The following is a 24,203-nucleotide window of genomic DNA, read 5'->3' on the forward strand; positions in this document are numbered from 1 at the left end:
TTTTGCAGTAGAACTATTCCGCAACCACTCTACCACAAGTATTTAGGTTTTGTCATCATTCTCACTCCACCTTCATTCCAAATTTCCCATCATTGGCCAGCTACCAAACGTTAGGGCAAAATGAAATGGTAAATATTTATTTTAGGTCCAGGTAAACATAAAAGATACCTGCACAATACCTACACATTTTTTCACTTACATCCATATATGCAGGTGGTATTTCACATGCACACCCACCCACACATTATCCAGCCAAAAAAAACAAATATTTCACTCCCTTCGGGTTGAAGCATCATTCATGTCTACATGATATCATGATGCTTGCCTTTTTGAAGAAATTCCATAAAAAGTTATTTGTTCTTACCTTTGACTTTGTAGCAAAAGCAAGACACCAGACGCTCTTCATCTCCGTCAGTATCCTTTGATGTGTAGTACTTATCGGAGTAGGGCTCTTCATTACAAGGCCACACCACTGTATGGTCTCCCATGTCAAGGTTGGTAGGAGTGGAGGGGACGGCACGTTGTGAGCCAGAGTTCTTTCTGTTCGCTTGTTCGGACTCTTCATTTGGCGACTGCTCTGTATTGCTGTTGTGCTCTGACGAAACGCAGTTGCCTTCCTTCATTTCTGCAAAATCGCGAGGTTGGGGTTCATTGGGCGCGGCGCGTTGCAACTCAGAACCCAATACAACAATACTGTCACTTTTCAGATCCACATCTTCTTGCTCTCTATCCGATTCTTCATTACTTCCTCCCATTTGTTTCTTTTTGATCCCAGAGGTCGATTTTGGGACTTTTGTATTATCAAGATCTTTATTTTTCTGCGGTTGTTTTGCATTCTGCACTTCTGTTTCTACAGTATTGTGAGGAGGAGTTTCATTGGTAAATGAGCAAGCCACGTACCCCTCATCACTGTTAGTATCTTCTGATGTGCAGTATGTATCGGAGAATTCTACTTCATTATGTTCTGGCTGCACCAGGTGGTCTCCCACGTCAATATGGCGAAGGAAGGGCACATTGTGACCACCAAGCTCTAGCCCAACGACTTCCTCCACTTTGTCTGCTTCTTCCGTATTTTCTTTCTTCCGTTTGGACAGCTTGTTATCCATGTCAAGTTTGCGAGGAGGTGGTACATCGGGAACAGGACGTTTCAAGGCAGATGTCAATATCACATCTGCACCGCTGGAATCTACAGCCACGTCTACGTACTGCCTTGTGTTGCGTCCCTTCATATTTGTGTGGTGGCCGCGCGCAGCGCATTTCAACCCGGGGCCAAATGCAAAGATACTCTCACCAGCCGGATCCACATCTTCGTACGTTCTGTCCAATTTTTCATTCCTCCCGCTTATTTGTACTTTCTCTTTGCCTCCCACGTCGTGATAGCGAGGCAAAGGTTTGTTGGGCTCAGCGCGGCGTAACCCAGATTTCAGTGCACAGATACGTTCGCCCTGCGGTTCCACGTTTTCGCACTCTTCTGGCGGCAACGGCGGCAGGGCTCTTGATGGCAGCGGCCGCGTGTTTCTTGGTGGCATTGATGGCGGGGTTCTTGGTGGTAACGGCGGGGGAATTCTTGGTGGCAACGGTGGAGGAACATTTTCATCATCAACATCTTCATCCTGTTTGTTTGGCGATAGCTTTGCATCACTCAACTCAATTTCTACAGCGTGGCAAGGAGGTGTTTCCTTGGGCGCGGCACGTAGAAGCCTGGATCTCAAGGCCATCCACTTCTCCATACTGTTTTTGGTGCCGCTACTTAGTGCTGTGTACCTCAATCTTCATACTTCTAAACGAAAAATAAGCATAGTTAACAAGAGTGAAATTTCGGGGACTTACAATGGTTACATCAACCAAGCTAGAGTCGTTGGGCGATCATGACTTACATTAACCAAAGAGCTTCATGGATGTTGGATCAGGGCTTAAAATACATTGTTTATATATGTACATGCAAGCCTATCTACACCAGACAAAGTCTACCTGCACCACTACAACGGCAGAGTTTATGAAGTATTCATCAAACACAAACTGTTAAGAAACCATTTACTGGCGGCAATGATTAGTATAGTAAACAACAAGAATCCTTAGGACACAAACGTCTGTGAAGTAATCATGGTATTTGCTGCGTGGGCTAAGGTGTTTGGTAACCATTTTACCAGGAATAACAATTTATTCAAAATCTGTTTCTATTCATGTCCTGGTAGTTGTTTATCATAACCAAGGCAGTGCAGCAAGCCAGAGCCCAACCTTTGCTTGGAGTTGGCCACAGCTTGTATAAAACAGGCGCAGGCTTAGGATTGTACCACACCTTCCAGATGGAAGTATCAATATATAATTTGTCAAAACCTGAACATGCTGCTACGGTGCCCATCGTCGGGACCATAATAACTACTGACATGCCAACATTCAAACAACTCCATTCAAAGGATCTTGAGTTATAGTTACGAAAATTAAGATACAGACGAAAACAGTACTTCTGTTGGGGGTCAGTGACCTCCTTCACGGAATAACAATACCCCGTACGAGGGTAACTTCCACATACATACTCTTCAGATACACTGGCAAAATCATGGACATTCGCAGAATATGGCTGGTGCAGGTTAGGTGCATGTATACTTGTATAGCTCCAGTTTACATGTACTCGCACTAATCTGTATATACCCAGTACATGGACTAGTGCAGGTTAGGTGCAGGTAAACATCAGAAATACAATTTTACCTGCATTAAACCTAAATACTAAATAGGTGATACTTCCAGACCCGTGTGGAAAATCGGAATGAGTTGGTAATCTAACTTGAAATGATAAACTAACGCACATCTAACAATCCAACACTTAATTATGCATCTAAGCTGACCAACGTACCTTTCATGCAAACTGTAGAGCTTGATATCTATCACCGATTTGACAGATTTTACGGTTGGGAGAATGCCACTAGATTGTTAAAGTCAGCTGTAAATCACCATCACCGTCGAGGAAAGGAAAACACTACTTGCCCCTCACTTCTGCTAGGATTTACTGAACTGCATGGCTGTAAAATCCATGCAAAGTGACAAGCAATCACAATGAATCAAACAGCATGAGACTAATTCTAAAGCTCAAAAAGAAATGTATGTGCACGCAGTGTTCACAGAGATGATGTAACACCCTACAAAGGCTTATACCAGACCAATCCTATCTAACACTCTACAAAACAACTGATTTAAAGGTGAATTGAATTCTGAGCACTAGTATATAACGTAGCGCTACTGATCGCTGATTCAAACATCAAAATTCAAAACGTCATTTATCTTAAATACGTGGACGGAGCCAAATGTGTAATCCATCGAAAGGAATATCAGCTCTCCTAAGCATAATTTTTACCCATTTCTAGAACCAATAAATCGAATTAAAATGGCTTGAAGTTACACTGAGGGATTAATTAAGATGAACATAAGTTAGAGGTTTTCATGGTTGCTACGACAGAGGATTGAATGGCACTGGATACCCTCTACTCTTGTTGCAAGATAAATCAATCAATCAATATGAATCAACTGGCAGAAGAATACATAGATATAAGCAGAACTATGTTTATTTCTACAATCATGAAGCATACACAATCCGGACCTTACCAGAGACCAGACCAATATAAAAAGAATATCAAAAAAAATTCTACAAATTAGATTAAATTCGAACCACATGAAATCATACGTCGGCAGATTATAGTGGGTGGTGGAACTCCCTTCCATATGTATGCACAGTTATATATATAGAAGTACCGCACAGCCTCCTTGAATTTTTCGAATGTGGATACATAAGCTTTCAAATGTTACTCAGACATCAGTAGATCATTTTTCTCAGAAAATGTTCAATGCGACTTTGTTTTTCATATTGAATGGGAGGTTTTGACTATTTCTTTTTACCTTTATCAAGAAGGTAATGTTTTCGTGTCCAGTCATGGATGGATCTTTATGATATTTGGCAAGTTATATTTTAGTAGGGTTTGGCAGAAGGAAGAAACGATTAGATATGAGATACATACTACAATACTTGTCTCTCTCGTTACTGTTTACGCTCTCCCCCGAGCTGAATGACGTTCCCCTACAGAACTTGTGTCTGTCGTTACCTGTTTACACAATTGGTGCTGTCCTTAGTGCTGGATATCATTCACATTACACCACTTGGGTCTATCGTTACTTCTTACTCCATTGGTGATGTCCTTAGTGCTGAATATGATTCACACTACAACACTTGGGTCTGTCGTTACTGTTTACACTATTGGTGTTGTCCTTAGTGCTGAATATCATTCACACTACAACACTTGGGTCTGTCGTTACTGTTTACACTATTGGTGCTGTCCTTAGTGCTGAATATCATTCACACTACAACACTTGGGTCTGTCGCTACTGTTTACACTATTGGTGTTGTCCTTAGTGCTGAATATCATTCACATTACACCACTTGGGTCTATCGTTACTTCTTACTCCATTGGTGATGTCCTTAGTGCTGAATATGATTCACACTACAACACTTGGGTCTGTCGCTACTGTTTACACTATTGGTGCTGTCCTTAGTGCTGAATATCATTCACACTACAACACTTGGGTCTGTCGTTACTGTTTACACTATTGGTGTTGTCCTTAGTGCTGAATATCATTCACACTACAACACTTGGGTCTGTCGCTACTGTTTACACTATTGGTGTTGTCCTTAGTGCTGAATGACGTTCATACTACAACTCTTTCGTCTATCGTTACCGTTTGCACTATAAATAATAATGATAGACATCATTGCCAAACGTATACGGTCAATGTTTGTCTACTGACGGGATAGCACCGCGTGTCGGGTAACAATATACAGACAGTCATGATTTGATGTGTTTCACGTCCATTTTCACCTCTTTTATAGAACAGTTGCTTTGCCACTTTAAAGTCTGGAGTAATGGAGTAATGCTTTACAAAAGCCAGCAACTTAAACTCAAACTATCTTCGATGTTACAACAAGCAGCAAACATAACATAGTACCATCTATATTATTAAGTGACTAAGACATAAAATACCGTATTCACCACACAGCTGAATGCTTTTATTCAGAAATAAAGTACAAACTTCACATCTGGTGCAGTAGCTACATGACTGATGTTTAGTTTTGCTGTTTTTTTATTCGTCACTCTAGCAGATAATGATATATCTTCCTTGAGCAGACGAAACAGATTCTTGTGTAAGGTATACGTATATACGTACGATTATATCAAAGTGAATCATCATTTTGGTTAATATCAAACTAGGATGATACAAGCACACATTACATACGTCTAACGATAATAACTTTCTATAGCATGTCAACAAAAGATATACTAAATACAAGTGGTAGTTTATTGGTTGATTGGATAGATACACATATGATAGCATTAATATCGAGCTGATTGTAAACAAATTCATCACACCTTGCATCCATATTGTCACATTAAAAATGGTACATCCGACGAAATGACAAAAAACAAACAGTAAAGTAAAAACAAGCACCAAATGAAATAACTCCTGCTAAGATCTCGGTACAAATGTTCTCATAGCTGAGACTCTCATGTTGTTCTTTTTGCTTTTGGCCTCTGGCCTCTGATGTGTACCCAAAGATAAACCTTGAATGTCCATTTTGAACTTACTTAACGCCCGAGAGAGTAAACCTCCCAATTTCCCTCTCGGAAAGGATATAGGTCATCAATAAGTCACATCAGAAGCAAGATAACGTTCAACCGAAATTTAAAGAGATTATGAATGTACTAATTTTACCAGATCAACTAGAATCAACATCTTCCCAGGATTCTAATCCATCTCCTCTTGCTCCTTCCTCTGGCGCTCCAACTTCCTCAGACGGCGACGTTCTTGACGACGACGTTTCTTCTCCATCTTTAAGATAAAGAAATGTTAAGTTTAGTATGGTCCAACCCTGATGTTCAAAACAAAAGTTGTCGTCAATGTGTTCGAAAGATAGGGATGCTTGGCTATAACTTGGTACACGGTTTAAACTCTGCATGAGCAGTGTTATGGATAGTGGGTAATACGCACAAAACGCACCGGGATATGTATCAAGCCTGGTCTAGGAATGAACTATCTATAAGATAGAGGTCTTCACCTTTGATCTTGTTCTTGCGCAGCCAAAACTTGAACATGCTAGTTGTGAATCTATCCCTAATTAGGCCTGACTACTACTGACGTATTTCGTTCTTGTTCTTCTTTCTTCAATGTACCGATGATCTCACCTTCTTGATCTCCTCCTCGGACAGTTCCTCTTCTTGCTCCTCTTCCTCCTCTTCCTCCTCTTCGTCTTCAATGGCTTCTTCATCCTGTGTTGAAAAACAACACAGCATCCTCAAAACAAATAAAAGGAATCTGCGCTAGCAGCTGGCCTCTTTATCAGGATTGTCACGGGAGGAGAGTTTTTTTTTCAAATCAGTTAAACTTGAAATTCCTAGATGAAGCCGTGTACCAAAGTGGTATACCACGCCACGCATCATCACATGATCTTTAATAAAATATTACTGTTGTACAGAACTGAAAAAAAAATAAGTATTCTGAATTTAAACCCAGAAGCTCCTCATTTAACGTCAAACACTTTATCCACATACTTAACGAGAATTACAGCTTTTACTGCACGACTGTCCAATATACAAGGTTAACATGCTAACACTTCCTCGACACTATGCATCCTCGTGTCACGTGACCTATGAGACATTTGACTCCAAGGTCACATAAGTCACGTGACTACCATCAGAGCTGAAATAAGATGGCGGATGCGTCCTGAAAGCTAGCACTCCGTTCTGGTAAACAGCACAGAGCTAGAGGCAGTTTGTATAGCTTACGTCTTCGCCTTCCACGAGTTGTGCAGGCTGATCGGCTTGTTCCTTCCTCATTTCGTCCACCACAGCCCAGTTATCGGCCTCTGGTTCGGGTTTCTGAAAATATGATGGGAAGTTTAGATATGCAGGAAATCTCCCAAATAAACCTGATGATCTAAGTGAGAAGTACACCTTTTATTGTAATACACGTCGGCGCACTGGGTCTGTTGATGTGCTTTCACACTCAAACTCTAGACGTGGTGACAGCGTGATAAGTACATTGTACATTACAAGTCGGTGCTGTCATTTGCTTGCCAGTCTAAAGGAAGTCTAAAGGAAGAACGCCGTGCTTTGATCTTTGAATATTTTGGGCTAAAACAAAACAAATGAGATAGGGGAAAATCTACTTATCATAGTAGTATTACATTTTGCTTCATTTTGTTTGAGTCTCTCCAATAAAGAAACAAGCAACTTAGATATAAACTTGAGCAGATGCTTTAGCAGGCCACATTAATGATGTGCTGCGTATCAGCAGGAAATGCATTAGGTTATTTGGGAAGCGCTTGGGAAGTGTGAGGTTGGAATCAAGCACATTGAATTAAAACCACCAGTTGTCATCGAAGGTGTGTGCTGACATTGCGGCTGATTCGGCGGACCGCTGACATCTTAGGACGGTTGAAGAGGAAACAAAACATGACAGGACAAGACAACGGGGTTGTTGTGAATTGTTAGGGTTACATTAATGTGGACAGGGCTTGACGAAGGGTTGGGGGTCTTCGGATGACGTCATACCGTTTCCTGCCAATCAAAACCCAACATCCGGTCCACCTCTGCCCAGTTCTTTTCGTCCACCGTCATTTGGTCCCAAGCTTTTTTCTGCTTGACCTTAAGCTTGCGGGTTTCAGTCACAGATTTGTCAAAGTCCCTCTTAACATCAGCGGGATCCTCGATTACGTCGAAATCGTCATACTCGAAGGAGTCATCGTAATCGTCGTCATCGTATTCGTCATCGTCGTATTCTTCCTCTAAAAACTAGAGACGACGGACACAAAAGATACAGCAAGAGAGAACAACATTGCAAACTTAAACTCCAGCTGACCTGCTGTCAACCCCTGTAAACCCATAAATAAAACCACATAGGGGTGATGCCTTGAATTTCTCTCTAAGCAGAGGTTGGTGGGGAAGATTGTCCCGCTTTCTTTCTGCCGGCCCTCAGACCCTTTGTATCACTATTTCCACCATCAATTCCACAGATTGCTGAAAATAGACCCCTCACCTTGTTGTGACTTTGTGACAACGGGCAGAGGTTGGTGGCGCCGACACAATCTTCCCCACCAACCTCTGCTTGGAGAGTAATTTAATCACTTTGGTGAAAGTAAACGCTTGCCAAAGAAGACTCGGAAAATGTTGCCGAATAAACTAACGATACCAACGACCGTCCTATCGAAGCTGAATGGAAAGTCGTATTTAAAACCTGTCTGTGATATTTTCTGTAAATGTTGAGATTGAAGAATGATCAGACCATCTGGTGTACCTTACCTTAGGTGGAGAAGCTGGCGGCATGCCCACATCGGGAAGCTTGTCCAACATCTCCTTGAAGTTGGTCTCCACCATGACCTCCAGAGCTTCCGGCTCCACCAGCATGTCCATCTGCATCTTCTTCTCCTCCTCATCTAAGGGAACAAAACGCGTAAATCATTACCTACGGGAAGGAGGTTCACCTCCGACGGGGGTACTGTTTAGGGTTATGTCTGTGTGTTCGTATATTTAACTCAAAATCCTTTTGATTGATTTGTATGAATTTGGTATATGGAGAGTCACTGATGTCTCAACGAAACATGGCGATTTTGGCCCCTATCGGTATTTTCAGGTACTGCAGGGACACCTAGCTGCCGTGTGAAGTAGAACCAGTCATTATCACGTGACAGATAGATGATCACCGAAATGTCGGTACGTATTTGTAAACATACTGGTTGTGAATAAATAACTTTGTAATTCAATGTTACATGTTGCAATTAGCCCTCTGGGAAGAGATTGCAAATAAAACATCTTCTTCTACAAGTTTCACGAGTTAAGATGTAACAATGTAGTCGTCGCACCTCTGTAAACACCCAGGCAAGCGTTCCACTCCTCCATGTCAACACCTTTGTCTTTGTTGGTATCGCATTTGCGGAAGAACGCTTCGGCGCAATGCTCCATGGGCATCAGGGCATACCGGAAGGACTTCAGGTCACGACGACCCAATCTGCCATCTTGCCTCCGGTCCAGCTGGTCATATTTCCACTGGAATAACGGTAACAAACAAAAACAACACATTCAACAATACGCGATGTTCTTTTTATGAGACCGATTTTAGGATTCATGATATTGATAACTATGATGATTTTCCGAATGTTTGATGGGTAGATGTTATTTTATTTTGACATATCAAGCTCTCGATGTTTCCATTTGAATAGATGTCTCATTTCTTCATGTACAGTAATCCTGTATTCTTTTACCTAGGGATGTGCACCAAAACGTAACATCAGGCACTGATACAGAGGTGTACGTAAGATGGTGGTCTCGTGTTTGAGGACTCTGTGCACGTTGAAGGGGAAGGGCTAGCAACCCCTCCCTGTGAAAATTACCCTGCTACTGAAACATCAAGGAAACTTGCCCCCTCTGTGCCACTAGGCACTACAACGGTCTGAACGAAACGAAAACGCACTGCCACACCTCTAGAAGTTACAGCTGACCGTACACCGACCTTTGCCAGCTTGGCGCGCTCCCTGTCCGTCATGACCAGCGTGGCGCCTGACGTGATGTTGGTGAGGTGGCCGAACTCGTCTATCTCCTTCAGGTGGAAGAACCACTCCATCAGCCGGATGGGGAACTGGGACTTCTCATACTCCGTGCAGGGCTCCTGCTTGGCTGGAAGGAGAGAGGATAGTTAATAAGCTTATTGGCATCACTGAAGAAAATCAGAGAAAGCTCACACGTACACAGCTCCTCTGCACTCCGCGGAATCTGATCTGTAAGGACACGTAAAGCATCCGTGAGGCATACCTTTAGAATTTGCACGAAAAAAAACAACACATTTTACGCATGCTTGAAGGTTGGATTTCGTGCAGTGTTATGTACAAGCTTTAAGCCCCCTTGTCCTTTCATGAATCATACAACAGCGACATCTACTGATTTTAACTAAATTACAGCTTTATTTCAATGACTTCCTTTGCACCCCAAAGGCGTCTATCCGAGTGTAGCTGAAAAAAAAAGTTGTTACGAACGCTGTGCAGTTCGAATAAGAACGTAGATTTTGTCTAAAAGTTCATAACAGATAATGTAGATATGATTTCAACGATTGTCAGTCTCCAGCAGAAGTCTACTCCCTCGCGTTCTTACCGATGCATTCTCCCTGGTACGCCACCTCGATCCGCCTCTTCTTGCGGCAGGCCTCCACGTGCAGCCGGCACATGTTGTCGTACGTGCGGCCGTACACACTGCACACCTGCTCCCTCTCCTGCGGAGGAACAACACACATGCGTGAATAATTCTATCAGGTTGGTGAATGACTGAATAGCAGAGTCCTTTATTCACAACCACTGAAGAGGGTCTGCCTGCTCCTTTTCTTAAGGCGTAGACAGCCAATTTTGATTCACCGTCATTCGTAGGGAAAGCCGTCTTACGCACGAGGGCGGCGACAAATTTTTGCATAATTCCCTTTTATGTTTTAGCGTAACACGTACATGTAGGGGTTTTTCTGAATTCAGTGTAAATCGTTGTTGGGACCCCCATGTAGACGCTCACAGAACAAGATCTGTGGTTCAGCATGATTTTAAACCAAAACTATGAATTGATATCTACATGGCAGTATAAAATCCCAGGTTATACTTACTCGAGGACAGTTGGTTGGACAGATACATTTGGGCCTTGGGCTGCCCCTACTGTAGTCCACAGTACACATGGAGCCAGGCGGCTTCCTGCACTTGAAGTTTTCACACACATCTGTAACATGTAAAGGTTGAGTTGAGTTATACGTTGAGTTCCCGAGGGTTTTCAATGGAGAAGCTAGACAAATGATCATGTCGTAAGGTTGGAATGGGGTTGAAACGCTAGAGTGGCTGGGAGCTGTTGAATAAACAAAACGGTGCTCTGATTTGTTAAAGAAACTGACCTTTGCATGGAAGAGTTCATTATATACTTGCAGAATTGTTTACGGTTACCACACTGTCCAAAATATATAGAGCACTGTATATGGATCAACATCTCTGCTTGGTAGCGCCTCATAAAACGTAGTTTATATGGTACATTTGGATTATCGAAAGACTTCTTTAAAACAAAAGGTAAACCGAGCGCTTTGATAAGGCTGATGACCGACCAAATTACATTTTTGTGACCCTAGATTTCATAATTGGACCGTGATTCAAGATGTAAAGATATAATTCAAAAGACAACAAAACGCCAAACAAACGTTTAAAAAATCATTCTTTATCTATGAAATTCGGTCGCTCAGTGGTCGCTGAGCAGTCGCAGCCTGTACTGGTAATGGGTGTTAATATGAAACACAATAGTCCCATGTTGCTCATAAGGATACACGCACACCTGTGTACACATCTGTAGATTAGCGTGGGTGTTTGCTTGGTGCAAAGGGTTTCAAAGGGGTTTCCGTCACTAGAAGGTCCAACACCAAGACGAGTCCAAATTCTGAGTTAAATTTTGGGCCCTTTAGGCTGTTATGGTGTTTAGGAGACTGAGAAATTACGACACATCCAATGTAGTATAAGGATTGTAAATCATCGTAAATTTCTGGCAAACAAACGAACAAATAAAAAGATTGCATTTACTTTCTAAACCCTTACCGATCCTCATGAGAACTACAGCGGTATCTACAACGTACCCCGAGACATTACGTGATCTTCACTCGCGTGACCTGAGGTCAAAAATTACAGTCTTCTTTTTACGGGCGATCTTGAACTAACATTCCGTGTAGTCTGGCTGGCGTGGTGCGCCACTTCCACCATAACACATCACCATTCTACCCTCCAAAGACGATAACTTAAGATAGAGGACGACTCACTTTTCATGATTTTGGGCATGCATGTTAGAAAAAGACGTACACAGTCAGATGCAAATTAGGACTTAATTTGTATAATCAGTTAGGATACTCTATAATTCCAGTGATATGACTTCAATAAATGTAACATATGTGATTTAGGGCAGGCAGACATTACCAAATACTAATTATGCAAATAGGGGCCAAATTTGCATAATTAATGCATCAATGACATAATTGCGTAAAGTGTGTACGTACCGCGCTCCTCCGCGGCGTTGGAGTCTGGAACCTTCAGGGTGTCCGAGCCGGGCTTCACATCGCCTTGTGCCTGGAATGAAAAAAAGTCAGACATGTTATTTTGATATAAGATGTATTCAGAAAATTCTGAATGGTTATCAATGCTCGTTTGTCACTGTTTATGTTATTGTTTTGAAGAATTTTATTAGTCAATGTTTCCTTCTCCTCATACGACAGCAGTCATGTTGTTCCTGACTAAGGATCCAGACAGATGTGTCAGTCATCACAGACCTACAATGAACTCGAGTGTCTCCTGAAAAAAAACACTAAAATCATGCCAATGATCAGATATATAGGGATGTACATGTTGATGTACAAGACGTTGTTAAGACATTGTTCGCAGATGACGTCACCACCTCCATGTATATGCATGGCCATCTTTGGACATCCGAGCTGTAAATAACAGATAGCCATTAACATTACTGTTTTTGTCTCCAATGGCTCCGACAAAAAAAATTTATTCAAAAATCTACAGCGCTTTCCCCTCTATCAGCACAAGTATGTCTGCCCAGCAGTCAGGTTTGCAACACAAATACGATCCCCTCTAGAATCACAAATGAAGAATCCTGACTATTTGTCTTGTTTTCCCTGCAAACGCTGAAGCTTCTACTAACAGCGCCATCCCGACCGATGTCTCATATCCCGCCCATATGACAAGCAGACTGATCGTACCAGCAGCTACGGAAAACGTAACGGCTGCAAGAAACAGGTTACGACGGGAGTGAACGGGAGTTTAAACAGCTTCATAGTCTTAAGAATTCAAGTCATTCTGAAGATTTTGTTTGTTTATATTGCATATGCAGTAAACCGAACAGTACAAGCTGTATATCAGGATCTGACTAATTTATTTGATCTACTCATACCTGGAAGAACCCCTATACTCTTATAGACGAGTGTGACCACATAGAGACTTATAAAGTGCTGGTGATTCCTTCCCTTTTTGACTTCTTCAAGTCCTTGTCTTTTCGTCATCGTCTGCTTCCTAACCCATTTCCCTTCTACTGAGTCATTCGCGCACACTGGTAACAGCTGCTTTGTTTGTGCCGCTTCAGTTGTGAGCTCGGTATCAAATTCCTGAGGTACATTCCATGTTTGTTAAGGTGAGGTGGGAGGGAATGTCAGCAATAAGATGTAACAGCTTGCCATGCTGTTTGACTGCTGTTACTTCTTCTATCGACACCTTGTCATTCAAACAAACAGGCTTTCATCAAGGTGAGAGGTAGAATTTCTGACGTGGTGCAGGTGTTGTTGTCTTTTGATTTACGCTAAGGTCATACTGATTTGACTCTATGGATGACATCCTCTGGGTACCACACAACTGACGCGAGCCTGCGAAAAAAAAGGCAGTGTGGTCCAAAAGAGAAGAGTAGCCATCTGGATGGGATATCAACTATGATACCGACTATCTTGTCATGTGCCCAATACATCCGTCAAAAGAATTCCCATAGGCTTTCAGAGGGATCTAGTTCTTACCATTGCTACAAAATGTCTTCCAAACCATCAACCCACTTTTTGCACACAATCTTGTGGGATCTGCATTACATTTATCCTTGCATTTTTTTTCTCAAGAGTTTTGAGGTAACGTCATTTCCTTCCTTTCCTTCTACTATTATCCTCTGTTGTGTGGTCTTGTAAGGATAAACTTCGGCCGTCCCCTCGGAAAAAACTCTAAGCCTTAGCATAAACATGCATGGTTCACTAAATGACGTTATCAGTATGTTTGTGCAACTCGATCTGTGTTTTGCTGCGTACTAATTTCCCAAGTCTCTGATTGCCAGACACGAACATTTCTGGTTATACCTACACAGTTCTAAATGACAGAAAAGCAGAGAGGTCTTGTTTAAACGTCTGAAACACTTCACAGCCGGGACTGTAGCCATGTGCTGTCCGTGGTGTTCTGGATCATATCACAAACATCGATAGGCCCTGCAGAAATATTTCACGCATAGTTTGACAGCTGTTGAAGCAACACGTCCTTGACCGTCTCGGAATTAGGCAACGTCGATAACATGTAGCCAGTGAGAAATTCGAGTTTCAGTAACTTCTATCGAAGTAAACATTGTTTCGTGACGACAAAATCTGCATCTTGACGTCATAATCCACTCCCTACCTCATACACTCAAGTGATACACACACAGATACAATTTTCGTAGGAGTCTAGATAAACCTTTGACTATAAAACATAACTGTTCTTACGTTTTCTTCATCACAAAAAGCGAGAAGTCGAATTAACTTAGTAGATTATAGTTCTCTTGCTTACCGTTGACAATATATACATGTATCTGTGAACATTTGTTACGACCTGTACTTAACCCAGTGAGCGTTTATGTACAATAAAGGTCTTCATTCATTCATTATTTGTGAATCAGAGCGAAGGGAAAACCTAGCTCAGCCCACCGCCCTCTCCTCACCCTGCCGCTGTTTACAGGCTAATATTTGCCTTCCCGCCCCAGGACTGATTTAATGTCACACGTGGTCAAGACTGATCACAAGACTATTTTAAGTTCGTGGGCGGAGAAAGTCATGACCTATGGGGTCTTGGGTGAACAGACATGTCGTTTGAAGCGAACAGACTCAAGTGTTAGAGGGGCCTTCTCACGCCATGACAGTTTCTATGGCAACATTCTACCCCTTACAAATGGTGGCCATTTTATACCTTTAACGGGAGGTATGAAAGTTACGTAAAAATGATTATTACACATAGTTTATGTAAAGTAGTCCCCCTTTTGCATACTTAAAGCAAGGACATTATAGCAAGGACATTATATGTCCTTGCTGAAAAGGGAAATGCTATAGGCCTATGCTCTGCAGGTATGGAACCCGACCTGTGGAGAATGGTGACCAGGCTAGCGTCCTAACAGCTGGAGTAAAACAAACCATGTCACCGGCAAACGCCCACAGCTTCCCGTCTGGCCTCTACAAGAACGGCACTGTTCAACCTGCTTTAGATATGAATAGTCTGACTTTACCCCCCGAAAACAAAACACCGACTGTTATGTTTACTAATATACATGTACCATGTATCATCAATACCATTTGCAGCTAGTCTAGAAATGAGGCTTATTTGTCGACATGTGTGGTTATCTAAAGAGTTTGTGATCTGTCCTAAAACTTGCGCCAGACCTGGTAGTCATCAGTCAATATAGGACGTTGTGAAATACCAGCAGTGACCGGGGTTCGAGCCTAAAACAACTTGATATCACTGGTGATCAATCTTAAATGATGCCCCTTGTTAACTTATAGCTGCCGTACGCGTGTATGATAAACAAAAATCAGCACTTCTTTCTTTATAATTTAGCTCTTTAAATTCTGTTGTATTATCTATCAAACAGATACTGAGCCGAAAACCCGACTGAAAATCGTAACAGCTTTTTTACCGCATTCAGCTGGTAGATTTCTTATTTTAGAAATCAGCACCATCTTATGAGAGAAGGACAGAAAAAAGAACGAGTATACGTATGCGGCTCAGATATCTACCGATCATATGCGATCAATGATGATGATGATATGCACCTTTGTAAACGTGTTTGTAGAACAGCTATGTTAAAAGATTGCATTGAGCGTTCAAAAATATCATTGTTGGCTGCTTCAAGTTTTCCCCCTAAATACTAGTATCCTTTGGTTCATTTACAGAATGAGGTAACGTCGCCCGCAAAGTTCAGACGCTAGATAAAGAAAAAACTTGCGATGTGGGTCGAGGTTTCCGCTTTTAGAGAGTACGTCAGCGCACTCTATATATAAGAGGCAATGTGTCGTAATTTCCTGTGAAATATTTGTCTTTAACAGTCAACACCTACAGGGGATTTTAGGATTTAGTCAAACATGGAAGACGAGAGTAGGGTACTGGTTCGGAAGACGTCATTATCCGCAGCAGGGCCTTGTTACATTCGGCGGGGCTCGGGTAGCTAGTTACAAACATCGACCGATCCCTACAAATCGCGGAGTCCGGAGTGATCGAGAGAACACCGGCCGCGTTAGAACTCACAGACTCGTGGGGAGAACACTTTCCTGCATGCTGTGTGACGGTCCCTTTAAACATACAAAACAGTTACAGCTATCCATGAACTGGTCGTCTTTTTCCAAGCTTTAAATCTAAAGGGACGAGGAGAGTAGTTAACATAACATGGTCTTTCAACCATGACTCTGAGATGAAATATATGAGCACTTGTAAAAATATAGAGATCGAAACGTCACAGCTTCGATTCCTGACGATCCTGGCTGAACCTTGTGTCCTTGGAAAAGTACTTAACACGACTTTTCTCACTCTACCCAGGCGTAGTCACTTCGGTAAGAGAGGTAAAAGGCCGTGGAAGGAGAGGGTTGGGCTTTGCCTTCCAATACCGTGACCTAGACACAGTGGATAACAACCCACTCCCCCTACGGCCCCAAAGTAAAACACTATCCATCCTGTCGTGTACAATACAGTAAAGCAGCATATGCCTGTGCCTGTGTTGTGCAATACTGGCAGCTCACAGTAAAACAGTACGTGCCTGTCGTGTGCAATACTGGCAGCTCTTGAAGTGCCATAAATCCTGCAACCGGTGGAAGGACTGTCGTTTTTATAAGGGTGATGTACAGGTAGAATGTATAGAGATCTACGTTTACCAGCAGGATATATCTAGGTTTACCGGCGTTACACATGGAAAAAGTTCGTCATTTTTGGTTGAGAGGGAAGCGATAAAAAGCCAAATGGAGATGTTTGCTCCGGTACTGCACCGTATAGCCGTCTTCCCTGGTATGTGAAGCCGACCTGTGTACCCTGACCAAATATTGAGTGGCCTGCCGTCCAAACAGAACAGGGTGGGGGCGAGACCTTGTCGTATCTAAATACGGATTTAGACTCTAGAGTCCCTACTTTATGGCTCTGAAAAATCTATCGTTAGCAGGCTGGCGTGAACGTCTCTATTGCTAAGTTCGGGTGCTATTTTCCGATCAATGTGGTCTTGAGCCTGTTGTACTTTAGGGATATAAAACTTGGGTAAACAACAGTAACTGTTGTTTAACACGTACACATCGTTGGGTGATCGTTGGGTGAGAACACAATTTAGATCTCTTAATTTTCTAATGATCTGAGCATCGCTAGTCGTTCAAAAGTTACGCATAGAAAAAGAAGTATAAGAAGTATAGTTACATTACATATTAGATAGCCACTTGAGTACGCATGGTCGACATTTTTGTATCTCAAGCGGGCTGTATCTGAGGCCACCCTCCTCAAATTACTAATTCTGCACCAGGATTTTGGTCATCAAGAAAGTTTACCTTTCTCTCCATGCCTTTGTGGGGACTATATTTGGAGATATTAAGTCTTAAGAGTTTATCATTAACAATAAACATGGATCTTCATCCACCCATTGGCGCTTGACGTACAGGTAGGTGCGACACACCTGTGACCACACCGACCGCCGCCATGTTTACGGTTCAGTTTAAGATTTTAAGTAAATGAAATTTAGGTGACTTAATGACACGGTACGTTGGACCACCGTGGTTGACCTAAGAGGCCGCTTAAGGGAAGTTGAGAATGTGCACAACCCATGGCACTGGATTGTGGTATGGAGAAGAATGTATGGGGCCATTTGTGATAGTCTATCGGCTACTAATGTGAAAATTAAGATAAAAACACAACCCAAAAACGTTGAAATAGGTTATGGCGTAACGTGAGGGGCCGGGACTTAGAGCGGAGACCTGTCCACGTACATGTAGGCAAAGTATTCTATTAGCGTTTTTTATCACGTAGGCTGCACCGGAGGTCTGCATTTTCTCTCACAAAGTTGAAGGTCACATCCCTTAACTTGTTATGGTTATCTTGCATGTCGGACAAAGCATACGCAATGTTGCATACAGTAGACAAAATATACAAACCTGGCTCTAATTGGCCAAGCTGCTGTCTCAAAATACATCAATTCGTCAAAAGATCTAGTCTAGAGAAGGGAGTGAAGGGAGTCTAGTGAAGGGGGTGTGAATGAAGGTTGCACAACAATGTACGTCTGACTAAGCCCCTACCTGAACCAGAGCCAGGGCACTCAGCACCGCGACTGTCAATCTCCAGCCCACCATCGTCTCACGTTCGTCCACCGACGGCACAGAGTATGTAGGCTACTCTCCCACGTCACCTAGCGACCTTGAAGAAGAAAAACGTATTAATTGTACATGAATTAAATCATATTACAGTTTATGTGCAATCAAAGAAATATTTGTTTGAAGTTCCCCTTGACTTCCAAGTGAAGAAGTGAAGAAAATTAATCACTGTAGGCTGACGCAAAGTTTTCTCTATGTCACCTTCGTCGTAAGCCGTCGTACGATTGTTGTATCGTAGGACTTTCAGGCAGGCTGTGGCAGAACCGACAAGGATCTAAGACAGCTTTTTCCGTTACAAGACAGCTCATTGTACCGGATAAATGCACGACTATCCTAAGAATGCCCTAAATTTGCGATCTTATGATCATCGTACGAGGAATATGAGCAGCCCCCTACGCACTGTAGAGTTTTTTTTCAGCGCTGCTGCAGAAAACGCAAGGGTCGGGTCATGTTTCATTACGTTTGTGGTTTGATCAATACCTTTGTTCACCTTGTTTTGCCGCCATCTTGTTCATGTTGTTTTCAATTTTGTAGTCGCAGTAATTTTAGTGAAGCACGTAATGAAGAGGGGACACGAAGAGGAAGGAAATAGAAAATATTATTAAGCCTTACAAGAGTGATGAAGGGTTCAAGCAAGGAGGTTTTATATAAAACCTCCTTGGTTCAAGGGACCCCCTCTAGTCTCTCTGCCCGTAAGGCTGACGTCTCTCCTATGGTATGGCCTGTAAGACTGCGCAAACACATTCTACAGACCTCGCCCATCCAGCCCACCAGGACCCAGGCCGACTAAACTTTTAGAATGTCTCGTTGGTTTTCTATCATTCGTAAGGGGGCAAGAGGTGTTATCGATATTTGTTAACTTGTCAGTGGCAAGAGGTGTTATCAATACTTGCTATCAAACTTATTTTGTACATGTGTAGAAATAATTCTACATTTCACATCCGTTTAAGGTAGTCGTACAATTTGGGCCCAAGACAAGTCGCACGAATCCGACGAGGCGCAAAGTATTTGATACTAAACGCACTTTGTATTAAGCTGAGGTTTGACATTTTGGATTTCCCGTGCACCGAAGATATCGTAGTATGTTTGAACAAGTCTGATAAGTCACGAAATGACTGCAGTCGAGGTCATACCAAGAAGGCAATCACTGCTAAACAAACAAGAAATGATCGGCCCCTTCAACAGGTAACTAACGCGGAACAACACAGTCCGACCAGGTGAAAAGAGCAGTCCACGTCTTATGTTTAAGAAATTGTAGAATTGTCCTTCCTGTATGCAAGTCAGTAACTAAAGTATGCAGGCCACCACCCTACCAGTACGGTACGCTGTGAACAAACATTCTGTTCAACAATCTCAGTCCTGCACACTTGTCTGCAATGTACTGTCGTTTGAGGATACATCTTGGCTGGTCTTACCTGGGAACTGAAGCGGGATGTCGTATCCACTTGTCGGGGGTAAAATGTCCGGCCTTTCAGTGAAGAGCCGGTCTGTACAGTCTCGTACCCCCACACACTCTCACTCACAGGGGAGAGCCAGTAGAGAACCGTCGGGGAATTTCCAGTGTTGACTCTGCTAAGTACGGCCCTGGGAGAATGCCGACCTCTGATTGGTCCCACGGAAGCCCCTTTGGAACACAATCGGCCAGAGTAAACACGGAGCGCACACAATAAGGGCAAAGACATGGAGAAAATGTAACAGGGGTAAAGTTACGCCTCTCTTTACTTTACGGAGGAAAGGCAAAGCGGGAGATAGAGTTGTTATTTGTTCGGCTGGGCCATAACGTAGCCTCCACCAGGCTCTACGGGGTACGGATGGTACAATTCTGCAAAAAAGAGAATAATTGACAAGGAAAGTCCGTTCGCGGGAAGGTTAACAATCCCCCCTGGGCGAGTCACACCCTATAGTGGCCAAACTCCCCTGGCAAATTATTCCCCTATAGCCAGTGGAGTTAGTCTGGTAGAGACTAGCCTGTACCGTACCGAGAATAAAGATATTTTAGCCGAAGGAAAAAAAGAGTGCTTCCTGGCCCCTTTGTTCTGTAAACCAGCCCTGGCCAACCTCTGGCCGCATTGCATCCTGTCCTGTGGGGAAAATCTGATTTTGTGTGGCTTAGGAAGGATATGGGTCAATGCTGACGCTTGTTTAAAAGCGGGTGTTTGTGAGTATTGTACATATGGAACGGAAACGCAAAATTCTGACTGAGAAGTGCGATAAAATATTCCACCATTAAACTAACATTTTGTAAAGTTCAACAAGCGGCCTTGATATCTCTCTGTCGCTGTCTATGTCTCTCTCTCTCTTTCTCTCCCTCTCTCTCTCTCTCTCTCTCTCTCTCCACCCTCTCTCTCTCTTTCAATCTTTATCTATTCAATCCACATTGCTTGCAGAACTATCACAAAAGTTTATCTCTGAATTACGTTCATTTTGCAAAAACGATATCTCATTTTCTAGATTTAGACAAGGAAAAGGTTGTTAGGATTATAATCGTTTGTATATTAATTCTTGTAGAATATCCATCGCCCGGAACACTGTGCTTGTGTACAGTAGATGGCATTGCCAGACGGTATCACCAGGCTGTTTTCCTTTCACTACAGCTAAAAGTAAAAACCACAGCACGCATGAACCCGACATCGAACTTCCGTACCGGAAATGTACATTTCAGAAAAGTAAGTAAACATTTCCCGCCGACAAAACGAGCACACCACCAACCTAGACACATCAGGGGAGATTCTTATCATTCTTAATCAAGCATCTTAATTTGAAATTTTATTGAAGAGATGTCACGGAAAATGCTGTGACGTTTCCTTTGAAAGTAGTGTACTAAAAACATAAGTATGTGTATGGAGTGGAATTAAGAAATGAAATGGAAATCTAGGCTTTGGCATTTTAACAAAAGCATTATGGACGTGATTCAAAGACTTCCAGGAATCTAGACCATGTTTACGAAGGATTATTCCAAGAATGTACGTATAAACATACCGAATTAGCTATGAGCGCGCTCAGAACTGCATGGAATGTTCCAAGTTCCTGCCCTGTCTTTGTGTTCAGTCGACAACGCCATCTGGCGACTTTAAGAATAATGTCTGCAGCACATACCTATCCTACATGCCACAAACAGTCACTTTCTATATGTACGTAGAGATATGTATTGGTAATGTTGAATTTAGTATCAAATAAATATCATCCAGCAGAAGTAAAGCGTGTAGTTTTAAACGTCAGGTCCTAACTAATCTTACGAAAGAACGCCTTTCTGCTTATCAATAAAATAAATATTCCAGTGTGTGATCCGGTGTCATAAACGCTGAGAAGGGTTTACAACTTTACAGCATTGAAAGTCTATTCTTATTGGAATTTCTTGGTGAAATCTGGGTAATACTGGGGTAGCTGTGGTAGGATAGACTCCAGTTTTATAAAAATGACATTTCTCCATCTTGGAGTTCTCGGCACCCCATGAGATCATAGTGGAATGATCGTCCTGAGCTGGCTGTTTGAAGACTGGAGGAAAATCGAAGACTCTGGTAAGGGAGGGTTTATTTGCAGCCTAGCTGTACAGAATTTGACGATCATGCGTTTGATGACAGTAGACATGATAGGTTGGCATTTGTGGTTAATTGTCTATGATCTGACGTTTTGATTCCTGAGATAATCATACCTTCTTTTTCACCAGGGAGACATGCATTGCTGCCATATATTAGAACCGTTGCGCAACCCCCTCCCCCCCCTCCTACGTTCTGGGACGGTGTTCTAACGAAACCCTACTCCAACACCGCCACGTCATCCAACCCAGCCGACACTGCGTTCTCCATGGAAAGACCCATAACTTATTAATGACGCCCCATTCACGGTGGGAAAAGGTCAAGTCATCACATACAAGGCGATAATGAGAAAATAATCTGACAAGGTTCCGAGCCGCTGGGGGAGAATCGTGTTCGCATCAGCTCCTCAATTTTTAATGAAGCCCATAATGTCCTGTAACATAACGTGTCTGCGTCTATTAGCTAAGCTCGGTTAGGTTCAGTTCGTGAGCTGTGGTGCAAGCCGCATTTCTGTAGCCTGGTATACAAACCTATTATAGCTCCCGAGTCTGTTCTGTCCTCTCCGCAAATATTTGAGGAGAGGACAGAGAAGACTAGGGAGCTATGATAGGTTTGGATGCCAGGCTAGTCTTTCTGTGGAATGGAAGAGGAATTCAATGGCTCCTTTGCACTATTGGCGCAAGAGGGAGGGAATCTTTATTATCTCTGGAACGGTGTATGAAAAGCGGCAATCGGTCCTAAAGAGCTGTGTCGAGATAAAATAAAGGCACACTTACGTTATCACACAAGTGTAACACACACACACACACACACACACACACACACACACACACACACACACACACACACACACACACACAGACACACACACACACACATACATACACACACACACACACACACACACACTCATTCACACGCAGTCACAGTAGAAGACGACTCAACGATGCCATATGCATATGGACACCAAATTAGCTTCTTAGTGGAAACAAGGGTACCCTACCGTTCAAGGTATGACAACTGTTATTATCTACATGTTCCGAGACTTAGTAATGGAGGTATGGAAGAATATGAACGTGTAAAATTGTTTTAGATGTAAGAATTACTGGAATAAACTGACATCGATGTATAAGCCGCCTGGAACGTTTTCAATAATCAACGTCAACGATAATTAACTGAAGACTAGACTTGATAAGATTGCCATATTCAGTTAGCAGTGGGGCTATTGCATTAAGTTTACATTTGTTTATCGGAGGTGGATGAAGTAAAAGTGACATAATATGACAGATTGCGATCAGGGATTAATCTACGTGATGATAATTTGATTATATCCTGTGTGGTCTAGTGTGGAACACCGGGCAGGAAAGGTAACCGAGTACGAACACTACGACGCACAGCTTTAGCATTGCCCCCTATACACAAACATCATGTCATTCTCCTTCAGTTTTCTAACAAAGAGCTGGGGGTAAAGTTCCCTATCGCCGTCGTAAGCTTGACTGTATATCATTTCATGCGAATGTTTTAGGAAATAAGTTGACACAATCATTCCGTACGGAGAGCTGAAAGGAGAGTACTTTTGATGGAAGCAAAGCGTAATTGTAACTTTTTTCTGATCGGAAAGGGACATACAAGAATAAAATCATACCATGCAGCTGATGAATGGTTAACTTCTCTTCCTTTGATTATAAAGAAAGCAAGAAAAGTAACGGAGATAGCAGAGGGTTACCTCTTCCCTATCCCCGTGTTTAGAGTATTGTTGCTGTTCCGAGTCACGTGACGTACATGGGTCATCGACCTTGTCACGTAATGATGCAATTGTTTCAGAGAGTCTTTCAACAAGTTTTGATTAGAGAAGAGGTTAGCCGCTGACGCAGGTTTTGGTCGAGGTTGAAGTCTGGGCATTTGCAGCTGTCTTTTATTACCTCAGTGAAAATGAAGGCATTGTTTTCGATCATTGTGTCTGTTTGTTTTGGTGTGTGTCTGTAGTTGAATTTGAATATTGTAGATTAAAGGTATGAGATGTGAAAGATGGTGTAACCGGAAACTCCCAATATTATAATTGGTCCTGCAGGATGTTGACTTGGCCCGGGTGCAAACTTGCATAGGCAGGAAATGCATTGACAGAACTTGCGAGGAGCTCACAATAATGAATAAAACAAGAAATTCATAAACACGAAATATGTATCTTGTTAATTAGAGATCTTTTTGTATGATATAACCTATGATTTATTAAGATGTACAAGTTGTAAATCGTCTGATTCATTTCGTTTTCTCAAACTTTTACACTTAACCCAAATCAGCCATTCAAAATAAGTACGATCAGACAGTCTCTTCGTTGTTTTCTTAGCATTTCATCGGTAAAGTGATTGTAGATACATGTAAGTCAATCGCAAAAGCATCACAATGTCCTGACATTATTACTTGTTTTCATATGTCATGAAAAGACCGAAGGTTTCTTGC

At 42.4% G+C, this 24,203-nt stretch overlaps 1 protein-coding gene across 2 annotated transcripts; it reads right to left on the reverse strand.

The window, feature by feature from the left end:
• Positions 1–5,031: 5,031 nt before the first annotated feature.
• On the reverse strand, positions 5,032–19,788 carry LOC136448375 (SPARC-like). 2 transcript variants are annotated; one of them, XM_066447804.1, is made up of 12 exons: positions 19,623–19,788; positions 18,133–18,250; positions 12,094–12,163; positions 10,678–10,787; positions 10,185–10,302; positions 9,550–9,713; positions 8,903–9,086; positions 8,343–8,476; positions 7,596–7,835; positions 6,828–6,920; positions 6,228–6,311; positions 5,032–5,874 (listed from the first exon to the last, which is right to left on the reverse strand). In XM_066447804.1, exons 2-12 carry the CDS (start codon positions 18,184–18,186, stop codon positions 5,791–5,793), a joined length of 1,335 nt encoding a protein of 444 aa, XP_066303901.1. In that variant the 5' UTR covers positions 18,187–18,250; positions 19,623–19,788; the 3' UTR covers positions 5,032–5,790. The 2 variants fall into 2 exon arrangements, with proteins under 2 accessions (XP_066303901.1, XP_066303902.1); XM_066447805.1 differs by lacking the exon at positions 7,596–7,835 and having other exon boundaries at positions 19,623–19,785.
• Positions 19,789–24,203: the final 4,415 nt, after the last annotated feature.

The sequence above is a fragment of the Branchiostoma lanceolatum genome, chromosome 14 (assembly GCF_035083965.1).
Source record: "Branchiostoma lanceolatum isolate klBraLanc5 chromosome 14, klBraLanc5.hap2, whole genome shotgun sequence".
NCBI classification, from domain to species: domain Eukaryota; kingdom Metazoa; phylum Chordata; class Leptocardii; order Amphioxiformes; family Branchiostomatidae; genus Branchiostoma; species Branchiostoma lanceolatum.